This window comes from Artibeus jamaicensis, unplaced genomic scaffold (assembly GCF_021234435.1).
Source record: "Artibeus jamaicensis isolate MK-2021 breed Jamaican fruit bat unplaced genomic scaffold, CSHL_Jam_final contig_76, whole genome shotgun sequence".
NCBI classification, from domain to species: Eukaryota; Metazoa; Chordata; class Mammalia; order Chiroptera; family Phyllostomidae; genus Artibeus; species Artibeus jamaicensis.
This window is the reverse complement of record NW_026521954.1, coordinates 24,944,260-24,966,032: the sequence shown is the minus strand read 5'-3', so window position 1 is coordinate 24,966,032 and position 21,773 is coordinate 24,944,260. Positions and strand designations below refer to the sequence as shown.

The 21,773-nt window shown below is 61.5% G+C and overlaps 1 protein-coding gene across 1 annotated transcript in view; it reads left to right on the top strand.

Annotated features, from left to right (window-relative positions):
• The window catches only part of PPP2R2C (protein phosphatase 2 regulatory subunit Bgamma), an 84,306-nt gene that overhangs the window by 47,376 nt on the left and 15,157 nt on the right, over window positions 1-21,773 (top strand). Inside the window, exons 2-6 of the mRNA XM_037126914.2 lie at window positions 1,002-1,099; window positions 3,091-3,256; window positions 4,463-4,575; window positions 7,573-7,750; window positions 18,093-18,257. Coding sequence (XP_036982809.1) covers window positions 1,002-1,099; window positions 3,091-3,256; window positions 4,463-4,575; window positions 7,573-7,750; window positions 18,093-18,257 — 720 coding nt within the window. The remainder of the gene's footprint in view (window positions 1-1,001; window positions 1,100-3,090; window positions 3,257-4,462; window positions 4,576-7,572; window positions 7,751-18,092; window positions 18,258-21,773) is intronic.

The window sequence follows — 21,773 nt, the reverse complement described above, 5'->3', positions numbered from 1 at the left end:
GGCGGGCAGCTGTGCTAGGATCCACGTTTGGGTGCCAGAGAGGGCAGAAGCTTTGGGGTCCTGATGGGGTCTGCCTCCGGGGACACGGGTCACTAACAGCTTCGCCACTCTGAGGCCTTTGCTTTACTCTGAGATAAGATGGGGAGCCACTGGCGGCTTTTGAGGGGGGCCCCTCTCGCCTCCGCCCTGCTGAGGCCTGCTGTGGCCGGGGCAGGGAGGAAGTGAGGACACCGTAGGAGGCTGCATGGTCACCTGCCCCAGGAGAGGCAGAGAAGGGGCTGGATGTGTGCATCGCGAAGACTGAACCGGGAGAGGGAGGGGCAGGGAGGGAGTCAGGGGGACCCTCGGGCCCCCTGGCAGGGTGGATCCCCTGAGGGTGGGGGTTGCCACAGAGGACGGAGGCTGGGAGGGTCAGGATCTGGTCTGGGGACCATGGAGGGTTTTGACCGGAGACCCCCACTGTCACCCCGGCAGCTGTAAGAAGGAAGTAGGGGGTAGGGTCAGCACAGCGGCCACCTGGGTTCTCGGGGAGGCCGGTCAGATCTGCACTTTGTTGGAAAGTCGATTCAGTTTGTTAGAGTCAGATTAGAGGTTCTTGTGCCTACAGAGTCCCCACCAGGGACCAGAAGATCACAGGGGTCCCATCTGAGTGGAGTGCAGTTGAGGGACAGGGGCAAGGAAGGGGCATAGTTGGTCTCAGTGGCCCCCAGAGTTGGGCTAGTGTCTGATTTGCACCCCAATCACCCGGTCGGCACAGGCAGAAACCCGTCAGCTGCTTCTGGAGGGCAGCAGGGGGCAGAGTGAAGGTCGCCCCAGAGCAGGTCTCTGGTCTGCAGCCAGCAGGGCGGGGCCAGGGCAGCTGGTCCCTGCTCAGGGCCCCCACCGCTCAGGGTCCTGCTTCCCGGGGCGGCCTGGCTCAGGGGTACGGGGCCTCTGGGGGTGCTGAACTGCACAGCGCTCAGGTGCTAACAAGCCACGCCTTCCTGTTTCTCCTCCTCTAGCCGATATCATCTCTACTGTCGAGTTCAACCACACGGGAGAGCTGCTGGCCACAGGCGACAAGGGTGGCCGGGTCGTCATCTTCCAGCGGGAGCCGGAGGTGCGGGGGGGGGGGCCCTGGTGGGTGGGGGGCGGTATCCTGCAGGGTGGGTCCCTGGGGAAGCTCCCGCCTTCCCAGCAGGATCCTGGGGCTGGACAGCAGGGTGTGCTGGGGTTTGGGGCGGGGAGCCCTCCCGGCAGCTGCTCAGCAGATGTTTGTCACCTGCTCGCTGTGTCCTGGACCCCAGGGAAGCAGGACAGCAGAGCCAGCTGCTGTCCTGGGACAAGCCTCCAACTAAACCGCCCTGTGCCTGGGTGAACTGGCACTGTCCCGGCCATGGCCACACAGGGAGGACTCATGGGCTGGCCCTCGGCTGGACGGGGTTTTGCTCAGCTCTGGGTCCCTGCCCAGCGACCGTCATGGTCCATTAGAATCCGGGTAAGACCAGCGCAGCCCGGAGCAGCCCACCCGGGGTGTTGGTTTTGAGCCACTGAAAGAACCTCGTGGTAAAAAAGCTCCCACTTGTTGAGCACCTACTATGTGCAGATACCTTGCTACCTTCTCTATGCAATTTTCATTTACTTTCATTATCCACCTCAAAGGGTGGGGACTGACCCCCGTTTCAAAGATGCGGACACTTGGAGTAGTCACACCAGTGAGTGTGCAAACCCCAGGGATTGAAACCAGGACTGAGAGGGGGCGGCTTGGGCATCACGCACGTTCTGGGGTCATAGGAGCTGGCGGGGGGAGAGAAGGAGGGGGAGAGAGAGGGGCATCACATTTGGTCCCCAAGTGTCACCCCCTCGAGGTCTGACTTGACCTGTGTTTGCCTCCAGCGCCCCCCTCACAATGGCCCCAGGGGTCCTGCAGTCATTCTCACTTCACAGACGGGGACTGGAGCGCAGGGGCCCTGGGGCAGCTCAGCGGGACACAGTATTGTCCACATGCAGTGTCCACATGCGGGGCCGTGGCCAGAGCGTGTCAATTTCATGGGAGCGGATAGCGCACCGCACCGGGGATTGCAAGGCCAAGCCTGCTTTTTGCCAAACCACAGAAAGAAATTTAACCAGTGAGGCCAGATTCATGGTTTTGAATTTTTCTCCTTTAATTTTTTTCTCAATACCGGCCCTGCTGACCTCGGTCATAGCCGGTACTCCAGGGAGATGTAATGAATTAGAGGCAAAAATAATGAACTTTAAAGCTTCTGGAAGCAAGACAGGTAAAGAAATGGAACAATAGGTACTTCTGAAAAAATGAACAGAAAACCTGAAATCGCGCCTGGTTGAGGGTCTTGGATTTGCTCCCGGGCAGTTCTGTTCCGGTTGTATTTCCACGTCGTCACATAAACTTGAATTGTCTGCTGGGAACATGGCCCCTGGTGCCCGGATGGACTCCCCACCTCACTGTTCGGGGGCTCCACCGGGAGGGGGCTGCCTACACTGGGGTGGGACCCGCCCACGAGGAAAGTCGGGGAACAGTATTCCAGCCTGGGTCTGAGGTGACAGGATGTTCTGCCCCAGTGAAAGTCTGCTTCAGAACGCAGTCATGCCTCCGTCAGGCCCTGGCCGGACGCCTGGACGTGAGGAGCAGGTCAGACCCCAGGGAATGAGCTGCACTCAGTGGACACGTGGCCTTGGCAGGTCCGGTCGCCCCCGAGCCTCCACTCGCTGCTGCACCTGTAAAATGGGGAGAGTCATGGTGCCTGACACAGAGGGGCCTTGAGGGTAGCAGGACATGAGGTGTAAGACGCACGTAGCTCGGTGTCCGACACATAGTAGGTGCTCAGTAAACATGAGCTGGCTTTGTTACTGTTGTCCTAACTTATTGGGCCAAGGTGGAGCAGGGGCTTGGCCACAGCGCACAGCGAGGCGATTTAAAGAGCATGGCTTCTCCTGGCCCCTGGGTGGGTCCAGGGGCCCTGCTGGACACCCGGTCGCCATGGCTGTCGGGCCCTCTGTGGTTTGTCCCACCCGGGCCCTGGCCCCGGCCCAGGTCCCCGTCCGCCTGCCCTGCGGGCCTGGAGCTCAGGCCCCGTCTGGGTCTCCTTGCAGAGCAAGAATGCACCCCACAGCCAGGGCGAGTATGACGTCTACAGCACCTTCCAGAGCCACGAGCCCGAGTTCGACTATCTCAAGAGCCTGGAGATAGAGGAGAAAATCAACAAGATCAAATGGCTCCCCCAGCAGAACGCCGCCCACTCCCTGCTGTCCACCAACGGTGAGGCGGGGTGCGGCGTGGCACGCCTGCGAGCACGCGAGGGCCTGTGCGCCTGAGCGTGTGGCTGCCTGAGCATGTGTGTCTGTGTGTCTGAGTGTGAGTGCCTGAGTGTGTGGATGTGCCTGAGCATGTGGGTGCATGCCTGAGTGTGGGTACCTGAGCATGTGCGTGTGTGTCTGTGCACCCGAGCGTGTGGGTGTGCCTCTGTGCCCAGGCATGAGTGCACGCAGCTGTGGGTGTGTGATGCAGCGATCTATCATCAAATGCTGTTTCTCACCTCGCTTTCATGATGAGCGTTTTTCTCGGTCTGTGGAGCTCCTAACAAACCGCATTTGAGAAGCGCGTGAGTTCCAGGCAGTGAGCGTGTCCCAGCATCCTCAGCCCCTTCCCTGTGGGACACGGGGCTGGTCCCATGGTTTACGTGGCAGCACCGTGACATCGTTGGGGATACTTTCCTCCGGTGTGGAGGGTTGACACTTACGATGCAGGAGGCCAGGACACATGGGGACATGTGAGGCAAACTTAACTCTTCCTCTGCACCCCAGAACCCCAGTCTGCCCAGAGTGGGGTCATCCCTAGGTGGTGCGACCACCCACGGGTTCGGGAGCCTGGCTGGCCCTTTGCCATTCAGGACCCTGAGGAGGCTCCTGGCTGGACTCCTGCTTCGCTGCAATCCATTCCAAGGGTGTGGCCCCTGGGGCGGTTCTGCCTCGGCCCGCACTGGGCCTGGGGCCATAGGCTCCGCTTGCCACATGCTCCGCCTTCTGCTCATCCCCCCTCTTCTCAACCCCATCATCAGAGCCACTTGGGGGCACAGGCCTGTGCTCTGTCCCATCCCTGTGACCCTGGGGAGGCGCCCTGAACCTCAGTTTCCTCATCTGTGCAGGGGGGTGGACAAAGCTCCCTCTGGAGTGTGGTCACAGTGAAGTCAATCTTTCTGGAAGTCAGTGGAGAAACTGACAAGTGCCCTTGAATGAGTCATGCCCTTTGACCCGGCGATGTCACCTTTAGGATCCATTGTGAGGAGCTAGAGAAGGAAGCCAGGGGTCCCGTATGCGCAGGTGTTCACCGCATCTGTTTACATAGGAGAAAGCGGGCACCCGCATGTGACGGCTGCGGAGTTTCTGCGTGGCGGGTCCGTGGGGTGGACCAGGGCGGAGGCTCCCTTCTCCACGTAATCCTGCGTTTGTCTCACTGTTTTTAAAGACAAAACCATCAAATTGTGGAAGATTACGGAGCGAGACAAAAGGCCCGAGGGCTATAACCTGAAAGACGAAGAAGGGAAGCTGAAGGACCTGTCCACAGTGACCTCCCTGCAGGTAGGCCGTGGGCCTTGGACGGGCCCGCGAGCGGGAAGCGCACCTGTGGCTCTTTGATTAAAACTGGGATTTGAGGGTTCCAGGGCCCTTGAGATTTGAGCCCAAGTGGGGTTCAGGTCCTGCCTGCTGTCACCCCCGCTCTGTGCCTCAGTTTCCCCAGCAGCCAAGGGGAGGTGGCCATCTCCTCCTGGAGAGCTGGCGGGGACGGGGCTGCACGTGCAGCTTTGCAGCCATACCTGAGGGTACAGAGCAACCCGGTCACCCTTGTCACACAGAGAGGGAAGCCGAGGCCCAGAGGGAGGCGGGAAGTCACTGGAAGCCGCCTCGCCTCGCTGAGTGAGCATCGGAAGTTGTGGGCAGAGCTGAGTGGCCTCCAGCCCTTTGCTGAGGCGGACAGGAAGGGTTGTCTTTGATTTACCAGAAGCCCGGAGAGCGGGCTGACGCACACTGCAGTCCTCACTGTGATTAAAAGGCGAGAGGACCCTTCTGTCTCCCAGCAGTGAGACATGGAAGAAAGAGGTCTGGAGTCGCAGGCCCTGGGTTCAAATCCCACGCCTGCTACTTCCTGGCAGAGTGACCCTGGGCAGGGCTGTCAGCCTCCGCCAGCCTCCGATTCTTCATCGAGAATAAGACCGAACCTGTGGCCAGCATGTGCCTTGTACACACTCTGGCTGGAATAGCTCACTGAACCCTCCCCACAATCCCACTAAGTGGGATTCTCACACCCATTTCAGAGATGAGGGGTCTAAGCCCTCTGTCTCCTCCGTGACAAAGGCACACGGCCCCTGCCTCACGGGAGAGCCACAGGCTGGTTCGTGGTGTCCTGCGGGGAGAAGTGCAGAAATCGGCCTCCCCCTTCTGCGGCAGGGTGCACGCACACCGGCGCTGCCTGTCTGTCCTGGCGTCCGGAACCCTGCCCACAGTGCCGTGGGTGCGTCGGACGTGTTTGCTGAAGGGGTACCGGTCCACAGCTACACGGAGTACTCATTCGGCACACGCAGATGGGGCGCCTACTGTGTGCTGGGCCAGCTCTAGGCCCGGAGGCTACAGTGAACACAGTTTGAGGGAAGGGTGGGGTCGAAGTCTTCTTGGTGTCACAGTGCCTGGGACAGGCCTGGCTCAGAGGAGGTGGCCGCAGAGTGTCCTGAAGGAGCAGGGATGAGTGTCGAGAAGTGGCTGCTCTCTTCGGTCCCAGTTTGCACATTCTAGCTGATTTGAAAAGGCCGGTTCCCGTCACGTGAATGCCGTCTCCCTTGGTTTGCCCCCCCGGCTGGGAGCATTGGCTGCTCCCAGTGGGAGATGGGTGCTGCCCAGGCTGGGTGGTGGCAGTGTCTCCCCAGGCTCCCAGACACACTGCTGCCCTACTCCACACACTGCCACTCCCCTGCTCCCTGCCTCAGTTTCCTCACCAGCAAAATGGAGATGATGACTCACATTTTCTGAAATGACCTAGCTGGTGCACGAAGCATCCAGCAAATCATCATAAATATGAAATGGTAGTCAATGCTCTCAAGAAAAAGAAATAAACATTTAAACACGCTGGCCTCTAAATGACTGTCAAATTGCACAAATAAAATTGGAGAAAGCCAATTAGCTTTAACGTAGGATAACTGGAGGATGGCGCCCCGCCCCCACCGCCAGCCTCAGGCAAGTCCGTGCGAGTTTCTTCTGATGGGAAGGCTGCAGCCGTTATCCCAGGAGGGGCCCAGCATTTTCGGCGGAGCCAGCGGTCCATGGGGCTCCCGTTCATTTCCCTCCCAGCATCTGAGATCTCCCCGTGTGTCACACGCACGTGTGTCTCCCCGTGTGTCAGGTCCTTCCACTGCCAGCCTCTCTGCCCAGAAGGCGCCGTGCACAGCCCGAGACTCACGGTGTGTGAACTCTGAGCAGGCACCAGCATCCTCCCACCCCTCTCCAGAAAAGGAAACTGAGGCCAGAGGTGTGACATCCCAGTGGGGCTGGGGTCAGGCCTCAGGTCTGCACCTCTCCACCAGGGGACCCTCTGGGGCTGTCATAACCAGGTCCCGGGCCTGACTCTCATTCCCTGACCCGTGACTTAGACAAGTCGGGTTCACCTTGGCAACCGGTCTTCTCACCGGTGATGGGGGGGTGGCCGTGCCAGCTCCTCGTGATTGAGGGGCACGGCACACGCAGCAGCGTCGGCGGAGAGCCCTGCTTGTGGTGTGGGCGGTGGGCCACCCCTCCCCACCAGGGCAGCTGCACTTCCAGGGCGCTGTTGCCCCCGGATCTTGCAGGAGGGGTCACGGGTCACTAGCTGTCTGGAGGGGGTGAGCATTAGGTGGAGGGTATGGCGGGAGGCAAAGGTGACCTCGCTGACGCTGTCTCAGCCCTCCTCACACCTGCCCTCCGAGCAAGTGAGGCTTCCACTGGGGCCCTAACAAATGACCCCAGCACTGCAGGGCAGGGCTTGTGAGAACGTCCTTCCCTTTCCTAGAACAGTGCAGTGTGGGTGTCCCTGTTGGGCACACACAGGCCCCTTCCATTCCATGTGCCTCCACCCCTAGAGCTTCCTTTGGTGGAAGGGGAGACAGGGTAGAAGTGGCGCACTCGCTTTTTAACCACCTGAGCCCCTAGTGCCAGGCATCACTGCACTCACATCCCGTTGGTCAGGGCCAGTCATGTGTCCACAACTGGCTGCAAGGGCAGCTGGGAAATGTAGTCCTCTTCTGGACAGCCCCTTGTCACTTCCTGATAGAAGGCTCGCCAAGGTTTGGTGGAGAATCAGCGGACTCTGCCATGGGATGTTCTCATTCCGTTTTAAAGATACGGAGATTGGGGTGCAGAGGGGTTCAGTCACTTATTCAAAGTCTCATGGTGGGCTCAGAACCAATCCCAGGAGGCCAAGCAAAGGAGGTGGGCTTTGCTGCAGGGCTGGCGGTGGCAGACATTGGCCACATGGCGCTGCCGATTTCCCACAGGTGCGGGACGCATGCCCCCACCACACGGCCCTGCTCTCACGTCCCTGCCTCCCTGTAGGTGCCCGTGCTGAAGCCCATGGACCTGATGGTGGAGGTGAGCCCGCGGAGGGTCTTCGCCAACGGCCACACCTACCACATCAACTCCATCTCCGTCAACAGTGACTGCGAGACCTACATGTCTGCGGACGACCTGCGCATCAACCTCTGGCACCTGGCCATCACCGACAGGAGCTTCAGTATCCTTCCCGCTGCTGCCCGCCCTCGCCCCCACGGTGGCTTCTGTGGGGACAGCTGGCTGGCTGGGGAGAGAGCGGGCGTGGGGGCCTCTGCTTCGCTCAGCTTCGTCCGTGAGTCCACAGTGCGTGACTGAAGCCCAGATGTGAGACCGTGTAGAGCTCATTTACATACGCTATGAAACCGAGGCTGTGAAGGTCACATTGACCCCTCGCCACCTGCAGGGTGGCTGGGATCCTGTCACCCTGGGACATCACCAGGGACATAGGGGGAGGTAAGGGTCCTGAAGTCAGCTCTCTGGGGTGAGGGGGCGGAGGGATGGCCGACCCACCTGAGACCATCGGCCGAGGCTCTTTTGGACCCCCTTCTCTGGGGCCCTACTGAGGGCTTAGAGAGACAGCTGGGGTGTGAGAAGCCCAGCCACGTGGAGTCAGGGGGGCCCTGCTTGGTGGCCCCCCTGTGTTTGGACAAGGGAGGGGCCATAGGATTGAGTCCAGCCCCCACCAACTGGTGAGGAAGGAACCGGTGGTGCATGATCGTGGGCCTGGGCAGGGTCAAGGCCCGGCCCAGCAGGGGCTGCAGGGGACAGAGCAGGCAGGCTGCTCCGCTGTCACCGTGCTAAAGACTGACGGCCACCGTAATAGTAACAATCACAGTGAGGCTCTTGTCCGATGTCAACGTGTGTTAATACCACTCATTTCACCCTCACACGTCCTGTGACGCAGATGCCTCCCTGGTCCTCCTCTTCATATGGAGGAACCGAGTCTCAGGGAGTCCAGACTGTCATGCTTGGGGCTCACTCCTGGCCAGTGTCACACCCCGGCCCCCAAGTCTGCATTCCCACTGTGACACCAGACTGCTCTTTGGAAGGACGCCGCCCAGGGATGTGTGAGGGGGGCCCTGTTCCTGAGGCTGGAATCAGATAGAGGACCCAGCCCTCCCAGAGTGGACAGGTCAGAAACCGTTAACACGAGGACATGTAGAAGGTCTGGCCTCCCAGCGGGGGGTCAGGGCTGCGAGCTGGTCCCTGGGTGGGCGTGTTGGCGAGCATGTTTCCCCGGCCGGGCGGCTGAGGCTGCAGGGAGGGAGCCGGGGGGCGGCTTTGCCAAGTGAAGGAGTGGACACGGGGCTGGTGGTGTATGTGCGGCAGCGGGAACAGCGGTTGACCCTGAGATCTAAGCCAGGCGGGGAGGTGAGGCCCAGTGACAGGAAGGCAGCATCCGTGGATTGGGGGTCCCCGTGGGAACCCGGGGGCTCTCCTGGCTGCAGGTCCTGCCTGTGTGGAGCCTCCAGTTTTGTGAAAATGAATCGGTAGTTGATCGAGTACAAAAGCGTCCTGGCCCTCAGAGGCGGCGGAGTGGGGGGTCCCAGCGGCCCTCGCCTGTGGAGCCCCAGTGCCCACTGGGCAGATGGGAGGAGTGGGCAGAGACTGTAGGGTTGGGGTGGCTTGCAGACCCCCGTGGTTAGATGGGTCCTTCAGGGAATCAGGATGCACGTGCCCTCCATGCGGCCTGCTGCTGCTGAGCCACCAGAGTGACGGGACCCAGGGACACTGTCAGGACTGCGGGTGGCGGGTGTGACGATGGGTTGGATAGCAGCCCAGCAAGATAAGGCGTCTCCATTTCCAGTGCGGGAGGAGGCGAGGGAGCCCTGGCTGACGCTGAGCTACAGCTTTGCGCCGAACTTGAGACGCCCTTTGAGCAGGTACCTGCCCAGGAGCTCAGGACGCTGGCTCTCTGGTGTCCTGACTTGTTCTAATGCTGTTGCTGCTATTCAGGGAGTTTGCAGCTGCATTACCATGTCCTTGTGTGCAAACAGTAACACTTTCTAGTTAAGCAGAATTGCTTTTTAGCAGAGGTTTTAAAGAGAAAAGGAAGCTTTTCAATAAGAATGAAGAGTGGGCCTTGTTTTGGCCATTAATCGCAGAACTGGCTGCTCTGAATTGAGGGAGGGGCCGGGGGTGCCCCAGCCTCTCCTGTGCAGAGCCTCCCTCCGTCTGCCACCAAGCCTTAACACGAGGGCCTCCAGCTGCCCTCGCCCTTGCCCTCCGGGTGGGAAGAGGTGCCAGGCCCTTGCATTCTCCCCCCGTGGCTCTGGCATCAGGTCCTCCCCTCCACCCCGTCAGAGGCTCAGCTCAGCCACATTGGTCCTGCCTGGCCCGTCGTTGCCTGAATCCCACCTTGTCCAGCACACCCGCCCCCACAGAGCCATGAGAGTGGCTCATCGGACACTTTGGTCTGACCACAGCACACCCCACCAGCCCCTGGACAAAGTCCAACTCCCTCGACAGTGTCCTGTGGTCTTTGGTGACCGGCCCTGCCCTCACCCCTGGGGTCCCGTGCATCAGGCCTGCTCACACCTCAGGCCTCTGAGTTTCCCTTTGTTGAGGGAGGGGGCCGTGCTCTGCCTCCTGCTGCCCCGTCTCTGATCATCCTTCTCCTCTTGTACCTGAATGGCTCCTGTTGGCCCCCTTCGCTCGGCCACCTGTGTGGTGTCCACACTGCGCCCCTCCCAGGCTGGTCAGAGCCCCCCTGGGCCCACACTCCCTGTGGCACTGGGCCTTCCTCATCTGCTAATGTGACCACCTCCCCCATGTTCTGGCGAAATGCTCGAGGTCAGGAGCCCAGTCCGCGCCCACATGTGATGCAGGGCCCGGCACATAGTAGGTGCTCACGAATGGTTGGAAGTGGTGACTCAGGAGCAGGAGGCTCACAGTTTCCATCTGGTCTTGGGACACAGACACCTCCCTGTAAAGGTGGGCTCCAGGGTGCTCAGGTCCCAGACACTGCAGAGAAGCATCTGGGTGCTGGGTCCGGGATCCGGGCTCAGATTCGCTGCTTCTCGGACGGACGCAACCTGGACCAGGGAGGGCCTGCGTAAGGGGCAGGAGAAGTGGTTCCCTAAGGGCTGGCAGGATCGGCCCCCGGCGGGTGGCTGGCACTATTTTCCCCCTTAAACAACAGCCCCCTGTGTACTTAAGGCTGGTTCTCGGAATTCCTGCCTCTTCTCTGATTGTTTTTTTGCTCCCATGCCATCTTCACACCTCTTTAAAAAATCCTCACGTCCTCGAATGCTGATATTTTGAGACCATCAGGCAGCGCCGGGCGACTTCTCTCGTGTTCAGTGCCTCTTGAACAGAATGGGCGCTGCACAGGCGGCCTCGGTGGAGGGACCTCTGCTTTATTTTTAGCACCGGAGAGTCGTGAAGATGGTTCCATTGATTTTTCTCATCCCCGAGCAAGTTCTCATGGTGGAACTTGGCATTCCACCAGCCCTTGGGCTGGAACAAATGTCTGGTTCCCATCCCCAGAGCGGCCCTGGGACATGAGGGGGGGTGAGGCAGCAGTCTGGGGCCCGGAACCTCGTCAGCGCACAGCAGCTCGAGGCCTGGGCTGGTCCCTTAGGCAGGGGACAATGGAGGGGGCAGCCCAAGGCCCCTCCACCTGCCAGGTTCTCTGCTGCCTGAGAAGCCAAAAGCAGGTTGGCTGGCTTCTGTCGCTCACAGGGGTCCCTGCCAGTTGCTCCGCCTTTCTAAGCCTCCCCGTTCTGGTCCGTCCATGGGGCCGCCCCTCTGGCGCCAGGGCTGGGTGGGTGGGAAGGCACAGACCCGAGGCCACTGTTAGCCCCGCACAGGCTATGTGTCTTTTCATGCTGCCCCAGAGCAGGACACGGGGGTGCATCTGCTGAGGAGGACCCAAGTCTGAATCCCCCAAACCAGTTTTCCAGTCGGAAAACCTGTGGTCAAACCGTGACCAGCACTGGGCGGCTTGGGGCCTGAGCAAGGCCGGGTGGGCCAGCTTTCCCTGTGGCCGGTGGGGCTCCGGGCGCTGTCCGTGGTGCTGCTGCGTTGGCGGCCCCCACCGTCTAAGCACCTGGCGCACGTTAACCCAGTTCATCCTCTCAGGCACCCTGTGGAGTTGGCATCGCGAACATGCCCCCTCCGTAGGAGGAAACTAAGCCACAGAGAGGGTAGGCGACCTACCCGGAGCCGCCCAGCAGGATGTGGCAGAACCTGGGAGCAGACCCCAGGCCTCCCGTGGAGGTGGTGCCGCCGTCCCCTTTTCCCCTGAGCTCTGAGGGGCCGGGCACCCGCCACGCCCCACCTCGTCACGGACACGCAGGCTGCCCGTCCAGCCCCGTCCATGGCATAATGTTTCGGGGCTCGTGTTTCAGAGACCGAGGGAAAGCAGGGGCTCTCCACACCATCATGGCACAGGCTGGGGACCGGGTGTCACACAGGCAGCCGGACCCGTGACCCGTGACCTCCGGCAGGTGTGTGTCTCCGTGTCCTCTAACGTGGGGACGCACCGCTCTGTGGTGCTTCTGATCCTTCCCCACAGGCCTCCGTGGCATTGCCGTGACACGCTCCTGGTGAAAACCCCGTGGACCCCCAACCACGGCCTTGCTCCCTTCCGCTGCCTCCCTCTCAGGGCTCCGGCCTCTTGCACCTCCTCAGCCTTACGTGTCCCCCCACCCTGGCCCTCTGCCCAGATCACTCCTGCTCCTGTCAGGCCTTTGCCTTGGAGGACCCTCCCTGACTCTCCAGCCCGCCACGGGGCCTCCTTACAGACCCCGTCACGTGCACCCGGGATGACCCTCCCGCAGCACCAACCGTGCGGCCGGTATCTGGCGGTGCTCCTGGGCGAGGAGCCCCGGAGATCGGGGTGGCGCCCAGTTTGCCTTTCTTGGAGCCAGGAGAAGGCAGCCATGTGGGAGGTGTCCCTGCTCTGTCCTTCCGCCGGGGCTTCCCTCTGAGCTCGCAGAAACCCAGGCACGCCACTCAGCCGAACCCACACAGGGGCGGGCCCTGCGGCTTCTGTGACCTGCTTACGTTCCTGTTTATTCAGAGGAAGAGAAAGGGTCCGATTCTGACTTAATTAACTGTTGCTAAAAGTACTAACCCCGTGCCAGGGCCTTTGATGTAGGCCATCGCATTCAGTCCGTACAGCAGCCCCACAAAGCACACATGACCCACCCATTCTGCAGATGGGAAGCCCGAGGCACAGAGACGCTGAGAAGGTATCCGCAAGCCCCACAGTGGACGCGTGGGGGTTTGGGTGGTCAGGCCCTGGTCGTCATGACTCCGGACTCAGCGCTTGCTTTCCTGTCCAAGCTCCTGGGGATCACGTAACCTGGCTTTTGGCGGGGACGTGTAGACTGGTACGCCACCCAGAGAAAACACGAGAGGGCTCCCGTGGGCTGCGCGGTGAGTGGTCCGGCGGAAAGGCCCCTCCCCCATGTCCTACCTGCCCCCAGCAATCTGTGCTCTCCTCCCGAGCACCTGGTGCCGTCATTGTCAAGGGTCTCAGCAGAGGCGGGAATGGGCTGAATTGCAACCCCCCCCAAAGCAGTAGGTAGAAGTCCTCAGCCCAGGACACCAGAAGGTGACGGTGCAGAGATACAGTCTTTAAAGAGGTCATTATGAAGACCTGAGGTAGTTGGGTGGGCCCCAAGCCAATCCGATTGGCATCCTTATCAGAAGAGGTTTGGTCACAGCACAGAGGGACACCAGGGATGCACACACACAGGAAGGACCCTGAGAGGACACAGCAGAAAGGTGGCTGTGTGCAGGCCAAGGAGAGAGGCCTCAAAGACCCCAGCTCTGTGGTCACCTTGATCTTGACCCTCCCTCATCCAGAGCTGAGAGAGAACAATGCGCTGCTGTACAGCCCGTGGCTGTGGCGTCCGGCCGAGGCACCCCACGGAGCTCCCGCAGCGGCACGGGTGCCAGGAAGCCTCCGGTCCGTCCCGCGTGGTTTGGCCCGCATGCTGCCAGCCGCTGTTGCAGCCAGGCCATCTTTCGGAGAACATTTGCTGGAAAGAAAGTCTCGTTGCTGGCTGTGCCCCAGCGAGACAGCCCCTGTGTGCGGGAGGCTGCCGGGCACCTGCACAGCCAGCCTCCCCGGGGGCCTGCGTGGGAGGCCCCTCGTGGCCCTGGGCAGAGCTGCCTCCATCCTCACTCCTCAGCTGCTCTGTCACCATGGCAACAGCCTCTCCCATCCTGAGAGCATGCTCCTGCCAAGACATCTGGGCGAAGCCGGCCCTGCTCAGTTAAACTGATGGAGCCCAAGGCCACCCTTCTCATCCCTGAGCCCCCCGCCCACTCTCAGTGTCCACCTTGCGGAGGACACAACCTGCTCTGGGGGCTCCGCAGCGGCGTCCTTGGGGGAGCTGTGTGTCAGGGAGACACAGTTGCTCCGCAACAGAGGGGCAGGGAGAGGGGCAGGGGCCGGGAGGAGGAGGGAAGCCAGGTTCTGTCTCTGCTCTGCCACCTGCGTGTGCAGCGCTGAGCACATCCTTCCTGGGTTGTAGTGGGGGCCCCTCCCTGTGGGCTCTGCGCCCCCAGCTCCTGGGGGCTGACCGTGGCTCCACGCTCAGGCTGGTGCCACGCGTGGAGTGATCTGCTGAGGCATCGCTGCGAAGCCCATCGAGACCTCGTCCCTCATTGCCTGTGTGTGTTGTGTGTGCGCTCCCTGGTGCGGGCAGGCTGCTGCCCACCGCTGCTTCTCATGCCAGCTCCTCGCCACATGCGCCTGTCGTGGTTGCTCACTTCACGTGCTCCACCTGTTCTGTGGTCCGTAGAGACTGGCCCGGTGGGCACGTGGTGGCCGGCTGTTCCCGTGCCTCACGCAGGGGAGGGGGGCCGAGGCGCATGAAGGTGCAGCCTCCCCGCTGACACTTCATGGGCCCGCCGCTGCCTGGGATCCATGTGGCTGCGGGTCTGAGGGCCGGCGACCCTGCATGGCCCTGTGGGGCATCGCGCACTGCCCTTGGCAGTGGGAGATGACGGAGTTTCTGTAAACGCCTCTGCGAAGCTGCTGACTGTGCTGTTCCGTTCCTGGGTCCTCGGCAGGAAGGGTCACAGACTTCTCTCTAGGGCAGGCCCCTAGTCCCCCCTGGGTGTGGCCTGAACCACGGTCAGGTGATCAGGACCTGTCTTGTAGGCCCAGCAAGGTGTTCGAGTTCTCTTGTAGAGAGGGCGGAGGCCACCAAGCTGGGCGGTGGGGACCCCACCCCTGCTTTTGGGAGCTCGCTCTGGCAGAGGCTGGGAGGGTCGCCAGAGGCAGGGATCTTCAGGTGCAGGGACCCCGGACTTGGAGGCCATTGGATGAGGCGAAGGAGGGAGGAGGAGGAAGGATGGGAAGCCCCCTGGTTCCTGGCTTGGCCTCTCGGGGCCGGGGGAGCTGAAACAGGATGCAAGTGAGAGAAGCGGTCTAGGGTGGGCAGAGCGAAACGTGTCCGTGGGCCAGCCCCGTGCCCAGGCGGTGTGGCCCTGCCTGCGGGCAGCAGCCTGGGGTCTGAGTTTCCCGGGGCCACCGTAACAAATTGCTACAAACGAGGGCACTTAAAACCACAGAAATGTGCTCTAGGCCTGGAGTCTGGAAGTTGGAGAGGAAGGTGGGGGCAGAATGGGGCTCCCTCTGGAGGCTCTGGGGAGCGTCCCCCTGCCTCTCCCAGCGGCTGGTGGCCCGGGCCTTCCCGGTGGCTGCTCTGCCTCCATCCCCACCTCTGTCGTCTTGTCTTCTCATCCAGGCGTCTCTCCTAAGGACACTCACCATTAGATTCGGGGCCCACCCAAACCCAGATGATCTCATCTCGGGGTCCCTGATTGCATCAGCGGAAGTGCTCTTTCTAAATGAAGCCGCATTCCACGTCTCTGAGGGTTGGGAGGTGGGCATGGATCAGTACGTGGGCGCGTCACTTCACGCCCTGCGCTGCGGAACCGCACCTCGTGCTCCGGGGAGGCTGTGGGCCTGGCCTGAGCTTCCTTCCCACCCACCCCACCCCCCGCCCCCGGCGTGACTCGCTCCTCTGGCCGCCTTTCCTTGTGTCTGCCAAGCTTTCCTTGTGGGGGAAAATCACTCCTTGTCGCCAGCGCGGGATTGGAAGTTCAGCAGAGCCCCTCAGACAGAGCACGAGGAGGTGGGAAGACGGGATGAGAGTGTTCATCGCGCTCTGCTGGGGGCGGGGCTCATAAATGAGTGTAATTACTCCGGTTCCCGCGGGGGCCAGTCCTGCCCGCAGCCTTGCGGAGCGCGGTCTGCAAGTGCATTCATGAGGCTGGCCACGGAAGGAGGGGGGCCACCGGGGGGTTGATCCTGGAAATGGAAGGGCACTCCGGGGTCCTGCCCACCCCTCATGGTGCAAGCGAGGGAAACTGAGGCTTGCAGAATGGAAATGACTCGGCCTGTGGCACAGAACATTCCAAAGAGAGCCAAGACCTGACGCCCAGGCCAAAGCCCAAGGTCACTGCCAAAGTCAAAGCCACTGCTCATGGTCACTGTGGGACCAAGTGTGTCAGAGTTCACCAGCATGTGGCCACATGGGTGTGAGTCCTGGAGGGGTGTTTGCGGTGTCTGTTTGGGGCACCCTCATCACACTACGAGCAGAGTCTTCTCCCACACCTGCCCCCTCGTCAGGAGTCCGTCTTCAGGACTCTGCTTTACTGAGGGACCGAGGGGCTCTGCAGGGACAGCTGCACATGGGAACTAGTGCCTGTCACACACCCAAGGCACCAGGGGGCGGCGAGGCCACAGGCACGGCGGTCCTTGGTGAGCAGAGCCAGAGGTCTCAGAGAGGCCGTCCTGGGACCAGGTGGCCGTGGCCTCCTGCTGCCCGCAGGGTGCTGGGCCACGAGAACTTCAGTCCTGGGCTGCCAGGGGGGCTGCGAGGCCCATGGTGGTGCGGCATCTGCTCTTTTTCCTGTTCAACCTTTAGCCTCGTTTTCCATGATTTCATCTCTGCTTCCTATGACATTGGAAAACCACAGTTTCCAGGGAAACCGTTTGAGGCCCTGGTGACACAGCTCCTGGTCCTCTCCTCACGTTCACATGTGATTCCAGGTTTCTGGTCAATGGCGCGCTTCTAGGAAGGGAGACGTGAGCGTGAGCACAGAGATCCTCCTCCTGCATCTGACCACAAGGATGCAACAGCTTTTTTGGTATTTTGTAAACTCTTGCGTTTACATTAACAGGAAACACCTCTGCCTCTTGGGAGAGGCAGCAGCCTGGCTGGTGGGACAGGGGAGGGGCCGACAGGAGTGATCTTAAAGCTCCCACTGGTGTTCCGATAATGCCAGTGACTGTGGCAGCTGATACTCTGGGACATGCCAGGCAGTGGTTTAAGGCCCTGCCTCTTCTAACCTTCATGGCAAACCTGAGGTTAGGACTGTGAACCCGTTTTACAGATGAGAAAACTGAGGCCTGGATAACAGGGGAACTCACCTTTGATCACGCAGCCAGGAGCTGGCCAAGCTGGGATTCGAACTCCAGACTCTGACTCCGGGGCCATGTGCACAGGTGGAGGGAAGAGGGGGTTCATTCAGAGGGAACGGGCTGGGTAGAGCCCCAGGCAGGGCTGGGAAGAGCAGAGGCCAAGGGCGTCACTGTTCCTGGGGGTGGGGGAGGGGAAGGCCAGTAGGGCAAATCAACTAGTGGGATCTGAGGCTGCAAGGTAGGGAAGAGACTGGTGTGTGCTCAGCCTTGAACGCCATACCAAGGAGTTCCGATCGGCTGTCGGAGCAACCGGGGGAGGGCACAACGGCAGCCTTGCGGCTCATCGAGCCACCCAGACAGGCTGCTCGCCCCCCCTGGGCGCCTGTGCGTCCATCAGGGGTGCTGCCCCTGCGGGCAGCAACATTCTCGGTCCTAAGCAGGAGGTGGGCTTAACTGCTCCACATCTAGGGGACATGGCTTCAGGTGCAGCCTGATCCAGGATTCAAAAGGTATCGCCAGAGCTTTCTCTGCCCTTCATCTTCAGGGCTGTCGGCCCCCTGCCAGGCTCCTGGGTTCCCCTTTGTCGTGGCAGTAGATAGAAGCCCCCCGCCTCCTACCTCCCCGCCGCTGCCCAGCAGAGTGGACAGAGTGCACTCCCAGTATCCCAGGTCCCAGGGTCCCCCCATGGCCACAGCCCACACTGTATGCAGAAGGAGGGGAGTGGTGCTGCGGTGGGAGGGGAGCCCCCAGATGCCTCGCACTCACCCAGGCACAGTTCGCAGGGTGCTGGGCACGCAGTGGGCACTCCATTGGTGCCCCTGGTTGTCTGCTGGGCCACTGATAGGGAAGGTGCATGGAGTGGGGAGGCCTCGGGGGTCACCCTGCCAGGGTGGGGGTAGCGCTGGGCAGCCGGTGGGCACTGGCTGCAGGGAGGTCAGGTCCAGAGGGAGGTGGAACTTCCTGCCTTTGGGGGACTGTGAAGGGTGCCCGGAGGGGCAGGCCCGCAGCTTGGGGACGCTCTGGGGTGGGCGTCTGTCCAGGAGTCTGTCGGGGAGAGGGGTGGGGCAGACCCCAGGGTCCCCGGGCTCAGGGAGCACGAGCAGCCGGGCAGCCTTCCTTGACCGGGCAGACATCGTGGACATCAAGCCGGCCAACATGGAGGACCTCACGGAGGTCATCACCGCGTCCGAGTTCCACCCGTACCACTGCAACCTCTTCGTCTACAGCAGCAGCAAGGGCTCCCTGCGCCTCTGCGACATGCGGGCCGCCGCCCTGTGCGACAAGCACTCCAAGCGTAAGTGCCCCCCCCCCCGCCCCCAGGTGTGGCTCCAGAGGGCGGGAGAGACAGTGGGGGGAGCAAGGGTGTGTTCCGTGAGCTGCGCACCCAAAATGGAGAAGCAGCTGCTGAGGGCCAGTGGGAGCAGGAGAGGGCACGGCTCCCGGGCGACCCCTGCAGGGGGTCACAGAGAGGACGCGGAGGATGCCAGGGTGGGGTGGCTCTGTGGGGGGTGCTCTTTGAGGGTTGAGGTGGGCTTTGCCAAGTGGCATGTGGACCCGGTGACTCCACGGTTTGGTTTGGGTCATGGGGTGAAGGTGGGGCCCTTTGCTGGGATAGGTGCACGGGTGGGTGCGGGGCAGGGGGAGCGGGGCCGGCGTTTGGGACACGGTCAGTGTGAGAGCCTTTGTGCTGGGCTCCAAGGAGAGCTGAGAAGACAGCCGGTGGTGTCCGGAGTGGGGACGGGGGTGACAGGAGGTGACAGCGTGGGAATTTTCTGGGAATGGATGGACAGGAAGCCCAGGGGCCACCTAAGGTGCCCGGGGTGTGAGCGTGCACCTGACCCCACGCCAGCCACTCAGGGCTGCGTCTGCGTCCCAGCACCGCCGTGGCGAATGACCGCACTCAAACGCCGCAGGCTCTTCTCTCACAGTCCCGCAGTTCCGGAGTGCGGCGTGGGTCTCGCCAGACCTCAAGCAAGGTGTGGGCAGGGCTGGCTCCTTTCCGGAAGCTCTGGGGCGAGTTCCTGCACTCACCGTCCTCCAGCTTCCAGGGGCTGCCTGCATTGCTAGGCTCAGGTTCCCTTCCCCCGCCTTCTAAGCCAGCCCCAGGGGGTCCGGGGCCTCTCGCACCGTCTCACACTGGCTGGGTCTGCTGCCTCCCCCTTCACCTCTGAGATGACGTTGGGTCCACCTGGGCCGCCCAGGAGCCCCCCACCTCGGGCAGCCAGTCGTCAACCTCAGGTCCTCCTCTGCATGAGTGCAACGCACGCACGGATCTGTGATGCGGATGCAGACAGCCTCTCGTGGGCACCCCTGCCACCTTCTCCGTGCCCACCTTCTCCGTGCCCGCCCCCTGGATCCCCGCCCCGGGGCCAGCCCTGCCCCTCGGGGCCCAGTGGGAGGGAGGATGAGGCACCTCCTTCTTTCTAGGGGCCGAAGTTCAGACACGCTGCGTGTCCACCAGAGCGAAAGACAGGGACTCCTGTGTACCAGAACAGCATTCAGCCGTTTCAGACACTGATTTAGAAGGTTTTTGATGACACGGAAGGTGGTTATGATACAAAATTCCACAGGGGAAAAGGCACAGCAGTGCCTGCCTGGCCCACACAACTGCAAACGGAGAAAACACGAAATATGCTGAGAAAGGCGCCCCAGCGAGGGTGCGGTTGTCACTTCCCTCCCGGTCTGGTCCGTCTGCATTTGCCCCCTCGTTGTGGGTTTTGGTGTAGAGTCAGGGTCCCGTGGGTGCGGACGGGGCCGTGCTGAGGGGGATGGGACGGACGGTTCTGTGTGCCTCACTATGTCTCAGGGACGCTCCTTGGTGGGCTGGAGGGGCACGGCGGAGCCCCCCTATCCGCCCCCCTGCCTTTGTAGCTTCATGGTCAGTCCCCCAGGGCGTCTGAGCAAGCTGAGCAGCCGCCCACCAGGGCAGCCCCTCCTGCACCTTCCCAGGCAGGCACCCCAGCCCAGCCTCCCGGCACGCAGCTGTCCCAGGCCTGGTGGTGGACGAGCTACGTGTGAACCGGCCCAGACTCCAGGGCAAGGGCTATACCCTCACTTTTGGTACCTCCCCTCCCCTGCACCCCCACCCCTGGGCTGCCGTGAACATTAACCTGGGGGCCACGGCAGAGCCGAGGGTCACCCATCTGGCTCCAGAAGGCTTTGGCAGGGTCAGGGTTTGAAGGGAGGGACACTGTGACTTCTGGCCACCGTAGGCTTTCACAGTGCCCGGTGTTGCCGGGGGCTCTTGCTGAGAAATTTTTGCCCAAACACTATGGGTGAAGGTGGTCTTCGTCTTTCCTACACTCCCTCTGCACGGCTTTGCTAAGATTATTCTACTCTTGTAAAATGAGCCGAGCCCGCTTTCCCTCTTATCCTGGAACAGTTAATGCAGTATGTGGACGTCTTAGTACAACTCAAGTGTGGACCTTCTGTGATTGGTTTGTGCAGGTTGTCTGCTGGAGTCAACTGTGTACTTTAAAGTCTTCTGCATTTCCCCCGCTCTCCGACTCCACATCCCGGGCAGAAACCCCCCTGAAGCCGCAGCCCGCCGCTCCCCAGCTTGTGGCCGCCTCTGCAGCTCCCGTTTCAAACCGGGAGTCGCTGCCGCGTGGGCCCTTCATCCGTTGACTTTGTCCAGGTTGCGTTTGCCCTTAGTTCTCCTGGGGAATCGGACCAGCAGCCGACTGCCAGGGAGCAGGTGGTGGTGGCGTTTTGAACACACGCGATCGTTATTTGGGCTGGATCTTCTGTTTTAGGGAGACCTGGAGATTAGAACTTTCTTCACCTCTCCTGCCCACTCACCCAGCTACTGCCCCCAGCTTGGGGACTGGCTGAGAGGGACACCCTGAGATGGATGTTCACGGTGTCACCTCCCCAGCAGGTGACACAGTGGTGGCCGTGCCCTGAGTGAAGGGTGTCCCAGTTCACAGGTGGGTGTTCGTGCCGCCATTGGGCAGATGAGAAAACCGAGGCCCAGAGAAGAGCAGCAGCTTCCCCCGGCCCCGCCAGGGCAGAGCTGGGGTGCCCGGCTGCCGCTGCTGCGGCCCACGGCTTCCCGTCCTTCTCCAAAGCAGTAGCGATCAAGGTCTTTTGTCTGCTAGTCAATATGACAGCGTAACCATGGAAACAACTGTACAGGACTCCTCCAAATAGACAGTTATTTCTGCTTTTAACAGTGCAGAGTCTGCCAAAAGGAAGGGCTGTGCCAGAGCATGGAGATTTCTTAGGCGAGGCGATAATGACAATCGCCTTCCCTGCCGGGACCCCCACCACGTGCCGCCCTGTGCTGGTGAGATGACCGCCACAGCCGGTGCGCGGTGGGGGCTTGCCCCATGTCCCGCACTGCGCTGTGCTGGCGTCTGGTCGCGTCCTGGGAGCCAGCCTGTGCTGGAGGGAGCACGTCACTCACTCTACAGACCCAGTGTGCGCGCTTCCTGCGGCCGCTGTAACAAATTGCCACACAGTCAGTGGCCCAGACGACACCGCCAGATGCTTCTTCTGCAGCCCAGGGGCTCAGAGGTCTAGCACCCAGGTGCTGATAGGGCTGTATTCCTTCTAGAAGCTTCAGGGGAGAATCTTCTAGAGGAGGCCTGCAGTCCTCCATCTTCAAAGTGTGGCACCCCTCCGTCTCCGCCACCCATCTCCTCTCCAGCCCCAACCTTCCTGTCCCCTCTCAGGGCCCTTGAGGTCGCAGCAGCCCCTGGAGATACCGGGACAGTCTCCGCCACTCAGGACCCTTCATCAGGTCTGCAGAGTCATTTTCCACGAGAGGCAGCACACGCTGGGTTCCAGGGATGAGGATGTGTGCATC